The sequence below is a fragment of the Drosophila kikkawai genome, chromosome 2R (assembly GCF_030179895.1).
Source record: "Drosophila kikkawai strain 14028-0561.14 chromosome 2R, DkikHiC1v2, whole genome shotgun sequence".
Lineage (NCBI taxonomy): Eukaryota > Metazoa > Arthropoda > Insecta > Diptera > Drosophilidae > Drosophila > Drosophila kikkawai.
This window is the reverse complement of record NC_091729.1, coordinates 15,430,063-15,444,154: the sequence shown is the minus strand read 5'-3', so window position 1 is coordinate 15,444,154 and position 14,092 is coordinate 15,430,063. Positions and strand designations below refer to the sequence as shown.

At 39.0% G+C, this 14,092-nt stretch overlaps 2 protein-coding genes across 2 annotated transcripts; both read left to right on the top strand.

Annotated features, from left to right (window-relative positions):
• Positions 1-9,368: 9,368 nt before the first annotated feature.
• Positions 9,369-10,970, top strand: LOC108082359 (dynein regulatory complex protein 10). The gene is made up of 4 exons (XM_017177700.3): positions 9,369-9,623; positions 9,680-10,274; positions 10,355-10,504; positions 10,560-10,970. Exons 1-4 carry the CDS (start codon positions 9,620-9,622, stop codon positions 10,894-10,896), a joined length of 1,086 nt encoding a protein of 361 aa, XP_017033189.1. The 5' UTR covers positions 9,369-9,619; the 3' UTR covers positions 10,897-10,970.
• Positions 10,971-12,695: 1,725 nt separating this feature from the next.
• Vha36-2 (Vacuolar H[+] ATPase 36kD subunit 2) lies at positions 12,696-13,902 on the top strand. The gene is made up of 2 exons (XM_017177713.3): positions 12,696-13,315; positions 13,380-13,902. The coding sequence occupies exons 1-2, from the start codon at positions 12,785-12,787 to the stop codon at positions 13,818-13,820; spliced, it is 972 nt and encodes a 323-aa protein (XP_017033202.1). The 5' UTR covers positions 12,696-12,784; the 3' UTR covers positions 13,821-13,902.
• The last annotated feature ends 190 nt before the right edge of the window (positions 13,903-14,092 follow it).

Here is a 14,092-nt window from a genome sequence, read left to right as displayed (position 1 = left end):
ATCTGTAAACCTTATTTGTATTAACGTTTAATTTTATAAATCCAGAAATTAAATATAAAATATAGAAAAATAAAGGTGATATCATGACGGACTCACACTTTTCTCCACTTCCATTAGTATTATTTGATGAACATTTTTTTAATTAACCTGTCCTTGGCGTACAAGTTTCATGAACTTGCCGAAAAAAAAACACCTTATATAATTACCCCGACCCCCAAAATGAGTCAGGATAATAAGGGAAATACAATTACGAAAGTGTGGCGCTGCGCCAAGGGGGAAAAGAACAATTGTGAGTATTCGTAAGTAGAAAAGTTATCGCTGTGGCTGCCACTCTTTTGGCTTTCCACTCCCCTGGCCCACTCTCCACGCGTCAGAGCCATCAGTCTTCCGCCTGTCCGTCCATCATGCGAGTTTTTAGTCCCCCCAGTTGATTGCACTGAGAAAATTAAATATAAGAACAAATTAATTGTCAAGTGAACTTATTAAAAAAGTGTAAAAATCTATCAAATATTTTAGAAAGAGAATATATATTTCGAAGTGATATTATTTTAACTTTATGGTGTTTTATTTTTTATTTCTTTTAATTAAATAAAAATAGGTTTTGATTAAGTATTTATATAAATTAAAATAACTTTTAAAGAAATTTAAAAATTATTTTATTTTGTTATTTTAATTTGTTATAAAAATTATTTTATTTTGTTAGAAAATATAAAAATTATTTTATTTTGTTAGAAAATAATTTTAGGATAATTTTAGGATGCAAAATAAATTTATTCAAATTTAAACAGATTTTTAACAACACAAAAAGAGCCATTGTTTAATATATTCTTTATAAATACAACACAAAAATTAGATACAATTAAAAAAACTCGAAAAACTATTTAATTTAAAAATAATCAAATTTACATTTTAAAGATAAAATTTAATTTGTTGTTAAAAATAGGCATATTTTTCTGTCTGTATGTTTGCAGTCCCCGCTTTTCCGCATTTCCACTGGCTGCGGCCCTCGCATTTCCATGTCAGACTTGCGTTGGCATGTCATGTCACGGGCTCATTTCGGTGCATTTCCATGTAAAACTGTAAATGTTCCGCCTCCGAAAAGTCAGAAATTAAAGTACATTTGCTTCTTAATGGCATTTGTTTGTTGGGTCGAAATAGTTCCTCATGATTTATACGTAAAGAGTATTTGGTATTCGTGTTTATTATAAATACTTGTGTTTATCCTTATGTATATTTCATAGTTTTATTGCTCGTTTTTTTTTTTTGCTAGGTTGCATGCGTTTGTTTTATTTTTTGTGTGTTTTTTTCGAGTTTTTATCGCACCTTTGCAACCTCAGGTCGACTCCGCCCACTGACCTCTTTCTCTGAGAAGCACTCCCTCTTTCTCCGTGTTACTCTTTGAATTTCTCTAGCGATAAAGTGCAACTTAAGCTTATATTTTATCCAACTATTTGCAGGCATTTTCTTTATAAATTACACTTTGCATGCCACACAGCCTTGTCATTTAACCTGTTCGCCCAAAGGTATGCAATGCACTCAAAAAAAAAAAAAAAAATTAATCCAAGGTAAAAACCGGAGCGAACTTTAATTAGTCGGGACATTTTGAATGGATTGCATGTCATACGAATTGCATGCTTATCGCTATTTGTTGCTCTTGTTGTTTGTTGTTTTTCCAGTAGCTTGTGATGCAGTTTTCCTTCTTGTTTTCCTTGTTTTCCCCATATTTTTTATAATTCAACAAGGTCACTTTCTTGGTGGCAATAATAATAAAAATGAATGGAATACCATAAAGAGTTTATTTTTAATATAATTATCGTAATCTGGGCAGCAAGGCAAGCCAAGACAAGGCTATGCCGAGCATTCCTTCTCTTTCTTCCCTTTTTTAAGGCCTCTCTTTCTGGCTTGTACCCTGTAATTTGATTTTAAAAGGGTTTAAGAGGTGTATGGGATCATTTATTATTTATATTCAAAGGTAAAGTAATTGTACAAATTATTTATTTATTAGTTATTAAATATTCTTTGACTTTACTTATAATGTAGCCTCTTGATTATAATAAATAATTTATTTGCATTTATTACCGCCCACAAGTATGCAATAACTGTGCAAGCCTCAAGCCCGGTATTTCATTGTCGAGGCCAAATATCTTTGACTTAGTTTTCTCCTTGCACTGCAGTTGTTTGCTAATTATTTTCCATTTTCATTTAACTTTTGCCCGCCTTGTTTTCCAGTCAGTTTTCCTCACTCCTCCTTCCCCGTGTTAAATGCGCTTTCTGACACTGCTCGCTGACACTTGCCACTGCCACTGTTTTTCCTGACATTTTTCCTTACTGTCCAGTCGCCTTTCTTTATTATTATTAATAAGCTTACGGCTTGCATGTCTTGGGCTGCATTTCTCATTTCTTGGCCCGCACTTATTACGGCATTGCATTATGTATGAGAGAGGTATTTGTCACGCTAATTGAATAATACTTGTATAATTTATGGGAATTTTAATTGGCCAAGCAAAGAAATTATTATTTTTTTAGAACAAAAATCACAGATTGAGGCTGAGTCAGCCCGGTTAATGGCCCACTTAATGTCAATCAATCGATTGAAAGGAATCCAAAAACGTCTTAGGTAAACAAATAAATCAAATGTTCAGACATATATTTCGTATGTAAATTTAGTTTTTTGTCATTTACAGCAATAAATATCATATTATTTTTAGCTTTATGGGACGATTATTGGGGCACATGTCTCCCATATTCGGCACGAACATGACACCCTTAGCTCAGGAATCGGCCCCGGTTCCAATTTCCTGTCAATACCTTCCAAACGGAAGACATATACTATATAAGCAACCTCTATATATATACGTCTATATGTATCCGTGGGTATAGAGTGAAGTTTCGTGTCAGTTGCGCGTCCGCAAAAAAAAACCCGATTTTCGGATAACAAAAAAAACAAAGGGAAATAATAATAATAATAGAATGGAGAGCAGGGAAAAAAGGAAAATAAGGGAAACCGGCGCCTGACACATACCAAAAAAACATTTGTTTGTTATACAAACCGAGTGGGGGGAAAGGGAATGTGAGTGCGTGGTGGTTGTGTATATTGGGTTGTAATGGAGTGGATTGCCTACCGAGTGAGTGGTGCTGCGTCGCACTCACGAATTATCGATAAAACATGCTCTCCATGACGGGCGGCAGGCTGCCTTTTGTCTCATTACGCCCACAACACAATACAAACATGTAAATGGAAAAAGCAGGTCCTGCTTGCTTTGTATTTTTTTGGGCAACTTTGAAAATTGAAAACGAAAACAAAATCGAAAACGACAACGAAATCGAAATCGAAAGCAAACCCAAAAACTTAACGCCCATCTTTACGATTTATTTGCGAGGAAAATCAAATTATTGCATGTGTCACAACTTACATTTGGGACTCCCTTTTTTTTTTTTGGGGTGACAAAAAGCAACCATAAATACATATACTCTCGGTTCGTCTATAACTAAATGTATTACAAGACCATTTGCCTTCGGGGCTCTAGCCATGTCTCGGCCATAAATAAAACTTTGTCTTGTCATACTTTCAGTTTCGGGTTAAATGGTTTGTCGAAAGTTACCAATTTCATTTTATTTTGTTACCGCTGCTGCCGAGGCACTGATTTGCATGCACGGAAAGTGTGGGAAAAAACAACAAAAAAAGGTTGAAAATGAAACTTTGATGAGCTATTACTCATATTGACAAGGACCCTCATTTGTCTAGGATGATTGAGGCAGAGACTGAGTTTGAGCTGGAGTAATGGTGCTACTCAGGGCCCACATTGCGTATACGCAATGTTGAGTGGGAAAGTTTGCGGCCAAAGATGATTAGCTTTGCCTTGAGAAAGGGATCGCTTTTTAGGTCTACAAAACGGGAAAGGCTTGTTTTTAATATCTGAAAACAAAGAATTTCACATTTCTTTTTATATATGAAGGTTATACTTATAGTTTCTTCTTATTTACATTACAGATTTCAAAGATCTCATAGCACCTTTCAAAAATCTCAAAATAAATTTCCCTATTTCTAGGCCTCCCCCAACTTCTATTGTTCAAATTAATTTCAGTAATTTGTTAACCGTTTATGGGGATATTTTTTCATGACTTTAAATTTATGAAGGATACATTTCAGTCCCTAAATTTATACAGTGATGTGTGTGTGCGATGTGCAGATAAGAGAGAATGGGATGCCGGAAGTGTGGCACATGCGACACGTCAACATTCAATTTTCTAATGAAATTTTTATTATAATAAAGCACATATCCAAGTCGAGGTGGAAATGGTATGTAAGCCACGCCCACTTACACAGAACCTGAATAAAGTATTCATGGGAAACAGTGTTGCTTGCTTGCCAGCCTGCAGTCCCCGCTTCCTCAGCTTTTCCGGCTTTCCCGAATATTCTGTGTATGTATAATGAATTCGGGCAGTGTATATGGGGAGCCTGGGAGTGTTTGAGGTCCTTTCCCTCTCTCACTCTCTCTCTCTCTGGCCAACATGACCTACATTCTGGGATCCGGGGCCGTTGGAGCTAAGCAACTCCAGGGTCTCACCCTGGGCTCAAGCCGGAAAAGCAGGAAGTTTTTGGGGGTACCAAGGACCAAAAAGGCGAGAGGCAGAAGCCAGAGCGGACCAGAAGCGCACGCAGCACGCATAGGCAGTCACTTCCTTGCTGGCATCCCCGTTTGCCCAGCCATCTGCCTCCCAGTCAAGCCTTATAAAAATTGTTTTCGGTTGCTTATTGGCAACAAATTTGCGTGCCTTGCATACGAAACAAAGGAGAGATCAAGAGAACAAAGCAGGACAAACCGCGGGGTCTTAATACACAGTACAAGTTGCCTAAATTGAACTTTTAAAGGATTTATCTTTGCCAGAAATGAAGAGAAATTATTCTTAGATTAGGTTAAAGAGACATACTGCTAATTTTTTGACCTTAAAAGGATATCCAAGCTCGCACAATGTCTCACGTACCTTATACAATTTTATAAACAAGATTTTGTTCTTCTTTGAGATGTAGTTGATTTACTCCAAAAATCTCAAAATATAACTAATTATCTTTAAAAGCCAAGTTTTAAGTAATCTCAATTATCCTTTTCCTTGCCGCTTCAAGTCTCTACAACTAACTAATTTCACTCTCAAGAGTCTCGACTGTTTTCTAAGGCAAGTTTGTGAAACCTGATAAAGGTTTCTCCCGCAGCGACTTCATTACAAAGTTTGCCGACGCAAAAATTGTGTAGGCGTTAAATGCAACAAATACAGCAAACAATTTATTAACTTGCTCCAGAGAGATTTTCACAGGCTTCGCGTTGGGAAAGTAAACGGTTTGGTTTACCGCTAACAAGTGAATTTTCCTTCTTTTTTTTTTTTTGCTCTCCCTGCAAATACGCAGTCTCATCAATCATTCGGCCAGGACATTTGATGTTTGGCCCAAATTAAACAGGATAAGGGAGAACGCAGAAGGACACTGTGCACGTGCGGGCATTTTGTCATTTATTGTTGACTTTGGTCAAACAGAAAATAATATAGGAAATATAATATTTGAAGACGATGCTAGCCAGCACGTGCGGGGTATATATCTGAAATAAAATATCTTGCTAATATCACAATTAAGTGGCCGCAATCGGAGGGTGGGAATGAAGATATAGGAACAGTTCGTGACAAAAATATGCAAGCATAATAATTTAAGAAACTATTGCTAGGATTTGTCTAATTTAATTATTATTTTTTGGGTACTATAAGAAGGTTTATATAAGGGAAAGGTAGGCTTACGTCTCACTTACTTGCTTATTAATAATATGGGAAATCTGTTCTCTTTTCAGAATCTCTCATAGAGTAAAAAAAGGTTTTGAATATTGACTTCAAACCTAAATTATTTGTCTTACTTATGAAAATAAATTAAATTATATTTCCCATTTAAATCCTCTTAAATGAACAACCTCTTTGAGTAACTTTATTGCCTGACAAACCAATAACTGCAAGTAATTCAATTAAAGTTTTGTAAAGCACTTTACCAAAAAACCAAGGACATGGAATCCTTGATCCGGCATAGCCATGTGAATTTCAATTTCATTTATTTTTCGCAAGCATAGCGAAAGTTAAATCTTTCTCTCTCAACTTTTGCTAGTTTATTAAATTATCAAAAAACTCAAAAATAAAAAAGGGAAAGAGAAAAAACGATGGAAAAAATGTGCACCAAAGCGAACAAAAACTTTTCTAATAGGAGCAAAAAAAAAATAAGAATTGTGAAACAGACAGGTCGAGCGTTGGGCGGGGTGGATTGTGCTGGCTTCGCTTTATTAGCCAAGTTAACTCTTTGCAGGGCCTTCACGACACTTTGTTCTCCTGACTCGCTCGCTTCACAGTTCAGAAAATTCAAATTACAGAGGAGAGGAGGTTGGCAAGTCAAACCAAACGAAAGCCAAAGCCAAAAGTTTTCAGTTCTAGGGGCAACTTGAGTGCAAGTCGCCCCCTAAAAAGTACTGAACATTACCAACTCGAAATACATGCCAGACTGTCACGGAGCAGACCCAAAACTAAAGTCCAAAGTGTAACTGCCGAACGGAAACGAGGCAGGAAAAAAATCAGAGACAGAGGAGAAGCGAAAGCCATGAAAAATTCACCAGAAACTTGTCCAGGTGGGCGTGGCGCCGCCACTTGCCAAGGATTCCCAAATGTGAGCGTTTCCTTTGGTCCTCGCTCAGGTGACAAAAGCAGGTGCCTGGCCAAATGGTTCCTGGTTGGCCAACTCAATGCCTTCCGAGAACAGACGAAATTGTGGCAAAAGGAAACTATGACTGTTTTCGAAAAGGGAAAATTATCCGGTTTTTGGGGCTCCTATTTTTTTTTTCTGTTTCATTGGAAAATCCGTCACATAAAGAGGATTAAAAGGAAATTGGTAGGAATTGGTTATAATTTTTACGTTTTCCCTTGAAGTTCTTAGATTTTTATTTTATCTTGGTTAACCTAGGTTTAGGTTTACATTCCTTCATTTCTTTATCCTTTTCCTTTCTCCACATAAAACGCATTTTTCGAAAAATAATATTTAGGCTTAAAGAAAATACATCTTAAAACATACTCTCCCAATCCGTATTTTATCGCGGAAATCTTTAGCCATCCCGCTTAACGGGAAAGACCCCATGGGTATGTATCTTTAGTTTCCTCTGGCGGAATCCAAACAACCTGACCTTCCCGTTGGCAGACCGAACCGAGCATTATAATAACACTTTCTCAAAAAGGTTCTTTATGGGGTTTCCACCCCAAAGAACCAACCCAGAGAGCCCCACTACCCGCCGCCATTAAAAGCGACGGCGAGCACAGTTAGTTTGTCGTTTCTCGTTTCCCTTTCCTTGAGTCCATTGTTCCAACGGTATTCTTTTCATTCTCCTCTACCTCCTCTCTATGGTTGTTCTTCCCTTGGAGCTGCGACTATGCCCAAAAGTAATCTTCCAAGGCAAATGTGAACCACAAACAAATTTATAGCTGCAATGCGGCCAAGCCAAGCATAACTGTAGATGGAAGGGAAGAGGCCAGAAGGCGAGAAAAAAAAGAACGTACGGTGAAAAAAGAAAGGGGAACTTAAAAAGAAACAGTCGAGTAAGGACTAAAAAAATATACAACAATACCAAGGCAACGGAACATAATGAGCCAGGGCTGTAATCGGTTAACGGTAAATGCGAGCAGCTGAGCGGATGTGGGCCAGAGAGACACAGAGAGAGAGAGAGAGAGAGAGAGCGCTTTGTTAGACCTTGCCTTTTGGGCTGCAGGTTCTTTGCAGAACCGTTACCGTTTTTCTGCGTTGGCTTTGCATGGCCATTTGTTACGTATACGTATGTGGAGCAGATGATTTTGCTTATTTTGCTGCATACTTTTGAGAGCGCACTCTTGTACTCTCTTGGAAATGTGCTCCTTGGTATTGGTACTTGAAAACCGTTGCCTACTCCGAGGGCGCTCTCTGTTGGTCTCTCGCCGTAACAAATTTTGTTCCATGAAACTGGGCGCTCTCCTTCGCTTCTGCAAGTCCTTCTCTCAAAGCTCTCTTGTTGCTCTGCTTATGCGTCATTTCTTTTGCCTTTTCTGCTTGCTTACTCTCTCCGTATCTCTATCGTTCATCGCTTTTCTTGCAAGCCCTGCGAAAGACAACAACAAATATTATTTCTTGCTCAATTTTATTTTCTTTTCTTGTTCTAGGTTTCCTTTTTTCCTGCTTGTTCGCATTGCAGCATTTTACGCACACAAGCAGGTATTGTTGTATTTTCTTTTTTTTTGTTTTTTTTTTTTTGTGTGAGAAAGAGAGCATTTGCCAGGAGGGGGTAGGGGGGCTTGGTACTTTGCGACGTTTTCAGCAAATGTTCGCCATTCATTTTTGTCATCACCGTTGTCCTTGTTGTCCTGGTTGTTGTTGTTTTTTTTCGGATATGCTGGTGCCTGGAAACTTTTTGGCCTCGGCGCAGTTGCTTCTTCTTACTTGTTGCGTTTCACCCTGGCAAATGTGGAAGTGGAAGGAGAGGAAGGGCGTAGCAGGGGAAACGAATGGGATAGAAATGGGAATAGAGGTGGAAACGAAATGGAATTGGAATTAAGCGGAGCTGTGCACCTGTACTTTAAAGCACAGTGGAGCTTAGCTAAATGGATTATTTTTAGTATAACAAGTTAAATTTTCAGTAATATTAAAATGTGATTATTGGTTCATGATAATTATAGATCTTTTATAAGCTTTTTTCTTTGAAAAATAATATTTCTAACTCAAAAAGAATATTTGCCAACGTTGCTGAAATGATTTTAAGAAAATAAAAACTAGAAAATGGATATTTTATATCACAATCACATTATTAAACCATTTGTTCCTTTTCATATAACGTCCTGTACTTATGAACGTGATTTTTGGCAGATCCACCGAAGGGTAAAGCTTTCTCTTGGCTCCCCCTTTTTCATGGCTGTTTCATTAGGTGGATTTTCTACCTGAGTGACGAACTTTTCGCAAAGCACACACCACCACCCCCTCCTCCTCCGAGCAACATTGTTCTGCATTCACAAGTTCGTTTCATGCTCTTATGGTTTTCTTTTTTTTTTTTATTTTCTTCCCTTCTGCACTGCTGCTGCTGCAGCTTTCATTCATGCCACGCCAGTTGACATAATGCGACATGGCCACACACAAGCAAATAACCTACCCCCCAGAACCCAGAGCCCTAGAGCCACCCATAAACCCCACACCCCACTTCATTGTCAACTACTGCACTTGGCCAAAGTTTTCAGCCAGGCAGCGCCATGAAAACGCCATTCAAAACTACTGTTCCGCCCGTCATCACATCGCCCCTTTGTTTTTAAGTCACTTCTCGATCGAAAAGGGGGTTTGTTACCCAAAGCAACAACATAGCAGACTGTCTTGTTTATCCATCAAAAATAATAATACATCAGCTCAGAGCTCCACAAGACCTTGAATCGAGTACACACACAAAACACATAAAAAAGCTGAATAAAAAACATATTACAGACATTCAAAATCAAATATTTTAAAAGAAAAGGACTAAAGAATTATTAGATATATATAATCCAGTAAAAGCTAATACTAAATAGAGGATCCATATACCACAAGTCTTTCCCCAAAATGGGTAAGTAAATGTTTGAAAATTATGAATTATATTTTATTTAATTTTTTCCTCGACAGATAAATCCGCCGAGCGTAGGGCCCGTTTGGAGGGTGTGGAAAGAGTACTCAAGTTATCCCAGGAGCGTATAAAAATAGCCATGATTATACCCAAACTCTTGGCTAACGCTGATAACCTAAAGAGCGTCTTAAAAAACACCTGCTATGAGGAGATATTGGGACCCATCGACAAGATGATGCATCACCTGGGCAAGCAAACGGGTCGCTCCAAACTGCCCCACGATCATACCACCATGCGAATCGTTGACTTTTTTCTGGTTAACCATCAAATCTATAGATTCTTTCCCCACCTGATGCGAAATTTGGAAGAACGGGATCGTAAGGTGTTGGCCGCCTTTCACTTCCTCCTTGAGAGTGCCCACACGCACCTGAATCGATCCTCACGCAGTGAGATCACCAAGGAGCGCAAGCTGCATGCCATCTATCACCAGAATGTGGATATACAAAAGAAGATTCTGGAACTAAAGTCTAGTCTGGCATTTCAAAAGGTGGTTGGCAAGTGGAAGACGGCCGCTAAAGGTATATACCTGATGAAGGTAGAGGATGATCTGGCCAACAAGAAGTGGCAGAATAATGTGGCGATTCAAAATGAGATGTAAGTTTGATATTCCCTACAATTACACTCTTTCTTTCTTCGGAGGAATACTCGATATGTATATGATTATATTTTACCAGTGAAAAATGCAATCGCACTATGCGCTTGTACCACAAGGGCAGCACCGACAGGCAGAAAGAGCTGGAGGAGCAGCTGATTGCTGCCCGAGAAGCCTATGAAACTATGACCAAGAAGAACCTTCGTGAAGAGCAAGATCTGAGGAATGAAAAGTATAAGACTATAACCCTTAATAAATGTATAATCTATATAATTTTACCCAACCAGAAACAAGTTACTGCTGCAACTGCAAAGTCTTCTCAAGAAATACGACACAACTCTGGGCGAGAAGATGCGTGCCAATATCGCCATGGAGGATCAGTATCTACTGGCCAAAAAGGTGCTCGATGACTTTATGGTACAGTTCCGGCATGAGGAGCGGATCTACAAGAACATTGTAGTAAAACGCGAGGAGGAAGAGCGTCGTATTCAACAGCAGAAGCTGGTGGTGTTCATGATGAACCGAGCGGCGGCCACGATCCAGAAATACTGGCGCAAATGGAAGAAGGATCAGCGCAAAAGGAACCGTCGTGCTGCCAAGGGCAAGGGCAAAAAGGGAAAGTAATAAAATATATACATAATATCTTATTACATCTTATTATAATGCATATACTGAAAATAAAGAAATATATACTTAAATATTAGTTTCTGATTTTATGGGTACAACTTGACTATTAATTGGATAATTAAATAGAATTTCTACTTGGGAATTTGAAGATTCTGTTGAATAAAACCCTAAAAAACCTTTTTTGCTGAAGACCTTTTTGTCCTTAACGTTTGCCAGTTGGCGTAACATACATTTGTGGCATTTAATGTCACAGCATATTCATAAATGTGCGCCATTTAAGTAGGTATGCAAATTAATAATCCCCTAAGAGCAAAGACAAATGTTTGCTTGCAATTAAATCGTGTTTACTTAGCATTTATCGCACATTCACATTTGTTTTCCCTACAGAAACGAGGACAACCTCCTTTTTTGGGAAGAAGGGATAAAAATAAAATACATTTCAATGGAAAAAAAGAAAATCAAAATATATTAAGTAAAAAATTAGGGAACTATTAAGGAAATCAGTTCTAAATATCAACTAGATAACATAATAATAAATTCGTGACTGGGTAAACATTGATAAAGGCAATATATATGAACCAAGACCATGTAAATAAAGTTTATTTTTGAAAAGATATATAACATGTAAGGCAATTTCTTTTGATTTCTTATCGACTTGCGATAAATTTTGTCTTCTCAGCGAGTATGGGGAAAATGGTGGCTTCGCCTGCGATTCCGAAAATCCAGCAGAAAGAATGAAAACGCACACACACACACACACACACACTCATGGAGAAAGGCAAGGGAAAGCCGAATTTTCATGTCTTGCGGGTCGAACGAAAAATGGCGCATTGCTGTCGTCGCCAAGCGACAACGACAACGAACAACTACAAGTACAACGACAACTACAGAACGCCCCCTTTGGCCCCCCTCCCTGACAGCCGATGTTTGCTGCATTGTTACTTCATTTTCGTTTTCGTTACCTATCCCACCAACCACCATTTGCCACCCTTAACACCACATACACCCCCCAGACGCCCATGTCTAATTTTCCAGAGGTTAACATACTTAACTTGTTGGCATGCGTTGCAAATGCGCCAAGGCTGCGTTGCACCAAGCGGCGCCACATTGCGACAATTCGCTGCGGCAAAATGCTGAGGAAATCGTACAGCAGCTGGAAAATTGCGCAAAATGGCCAAATGTCCAAGTGTCCAACTGTCCAACTGTCCAATGTGCAATCCCAGTGGAATGGCCACACGAGCCGTGCCACCAAACCAGCGTGCCCTGCCATATATATTCTGCATGGTAATTGCACACGCATATCCCGTTGCCATTATTCCCGACCACGGATTTGTGGGCCAAGTGTTGCCTACGCTAAATCCCCCGGACGTTGTCTCCGCAATCTTTTGGGAATCTAAAATATGTTTTATACAATTCCATTGGCTTTAATTTTACAGAGATTTCTTGATTAACTAAACGTGACGCAGTGAAAAGAGTTACCAGTTGAGCTTGGCATTTCTCTGCAATAATCAATCAGATGTATGACAAAAATTTTAATTAAAATTTTATATTTAATATAATTTTAATAAGATTAAGATTTTGAATTAAAAATCAATCAATCTTAACAATGAAAATGTTGCAAGTCAACGCTGCGTATGATTAATATTTCAATGTAATGATTATAAGATTTATTTATTTATTATATATAATTATAATTCCATATATTTTAAATAATTATAATATAATTTTAAATATTTTTATAATATTATTTTATTATTTAATTTTTCGTCTTGCATAGTAAACCATTTGTTTGAACAGGAATATTTTAAGATCTCGACATTTTGAAAATTAATTCAAATTCAAAATCCAAAATTTATTTTCCCCCCGGACATTTTCCAAACTCATTATGGCCAAGCGCGACATCCTGCCCGTCTTCCCCTCCCGGGCCAACTCGGTGGTCATGAAGCAGCGCGTCCTGGCGGCCAGGAGAGGTGTGGGTCTGCTCAAGCGGAAGCGGGACGCCATAGACATGAAGCTACGCGAGCTGAAGCGTTTTTTAAACGAGCAGGACGAGGTCGTGGACAATAGTATGCGCGATGCGATCTTTACGATGGCAAAGGCCCGCCTCCTAGGTGCCGATTTCCATCCACAAATAGTGAGCAGCAGCAAGGTGGACGCTGCGAATATATATCGCACCTACACCAAGATCGTGGGCGTCACTCTTAACTGCCTGGAGCTAACGATAAAGAACGGCAGCACCACGGGATTTCCACTCGCCGGACTCAGCGTTGGGGGTTGTCAAGTCCAGCGGATAAGGGACAGCTATACGCAGGCACTCACCGAACTGGTGGCCTGTGCCTCCATCTTTGTCCAGGTGCGCATGCTGGAGGCGGCTTCACTGCAAACCAACATGAGAGTCAACGCCTTGGAACATGTGGTAAAGATCAAGAAATATATATTTATATAGGAAAAGTAAATTTATAAATTATACTTAACCCTAGGTAATACCGATTCTGCAGAATACCTCTACCTACATAAATGGTGAGCTGGAGGAGTTTGAAAGGGAGGACTTTTATCGCCTCAAGCGCTCCCAGGCCAAGCAGATAGAGGCCAAGCTGGCCTTCTCCGAGCTGATCAAAACCAAGGACATGAATCCCGAAGAGCTGACGTCCTATTCGAAAAGGAGTACACAACTACATCCGAAGGCCGATGTCCATTTCGATGCCGAAGAGTTCGACAAGGGCAAGGTCAAAGAGAGGCTTCAGGAGGCCCGCCAAAGTCAAAGAACCAGTAACTTTGGCTTCTCGCCCAGCACCTTGAACTCGGTTCAACGACAACGGGACCCGTCAACGGGAGCCTTGGATCTGTACAGCACAAAGCGCATGATCCTTGAAGATTCTCGGAGATCCAGCATGATGTTCAGGGACCGACAAGAGGAGTGACGAAACATTTTCCTAAAATAACAGCTACTTAATTTTAATTATTAGTGAATAAATTCATAAGCAACACTTTTGCCCTCTAAAATGCCATGGAAATTATTAAATTCAAACGATTTCGTGAGGCTTACTACACAAATTTCACTAAGAATTTTAAGCTCATATCCAAATTGCTATTGAATTAAGCCCTTAAATTAACAAAATTTGTGCGCCGGCGCGACCGTTACAAGAAAAACAGCAAAAAATATTTCATTTTTCGGTTCGCGAAGACGGGAGCT

Coding starts and splice junctions, on each gene's coding strand:
- LOC108082359 (XM_017177700.3), top strand. Junction 10,275..10,354: donor GTGGCGATTCAAAATGAGAT/GTAAGTTTGATA, acceptor ATATTTTACCAG/TGAAAAATGCAATCGCACTA. Junction 10,505..10,559: donor CAAGATCTGAGGAATGAAAA/GTATAAGACTAT, acceptor TTACCCAACCAG/AAACAAGTTACTGCTGCAAC.
- Vha36-2 (XM_017177713.3), top strand. CDS start 12,785: ATGGCCAAGCGCGACATCCTGCCCGTCTTCCCCTCCCGGGCCAACTCG. Junction 13,316..13,379: donor TCAACGCCTTGGAACATGTG/GTAAAGATCAAG, acceptor ACTTAACCCTAG/GTAATACCGATTCTGCAGAA.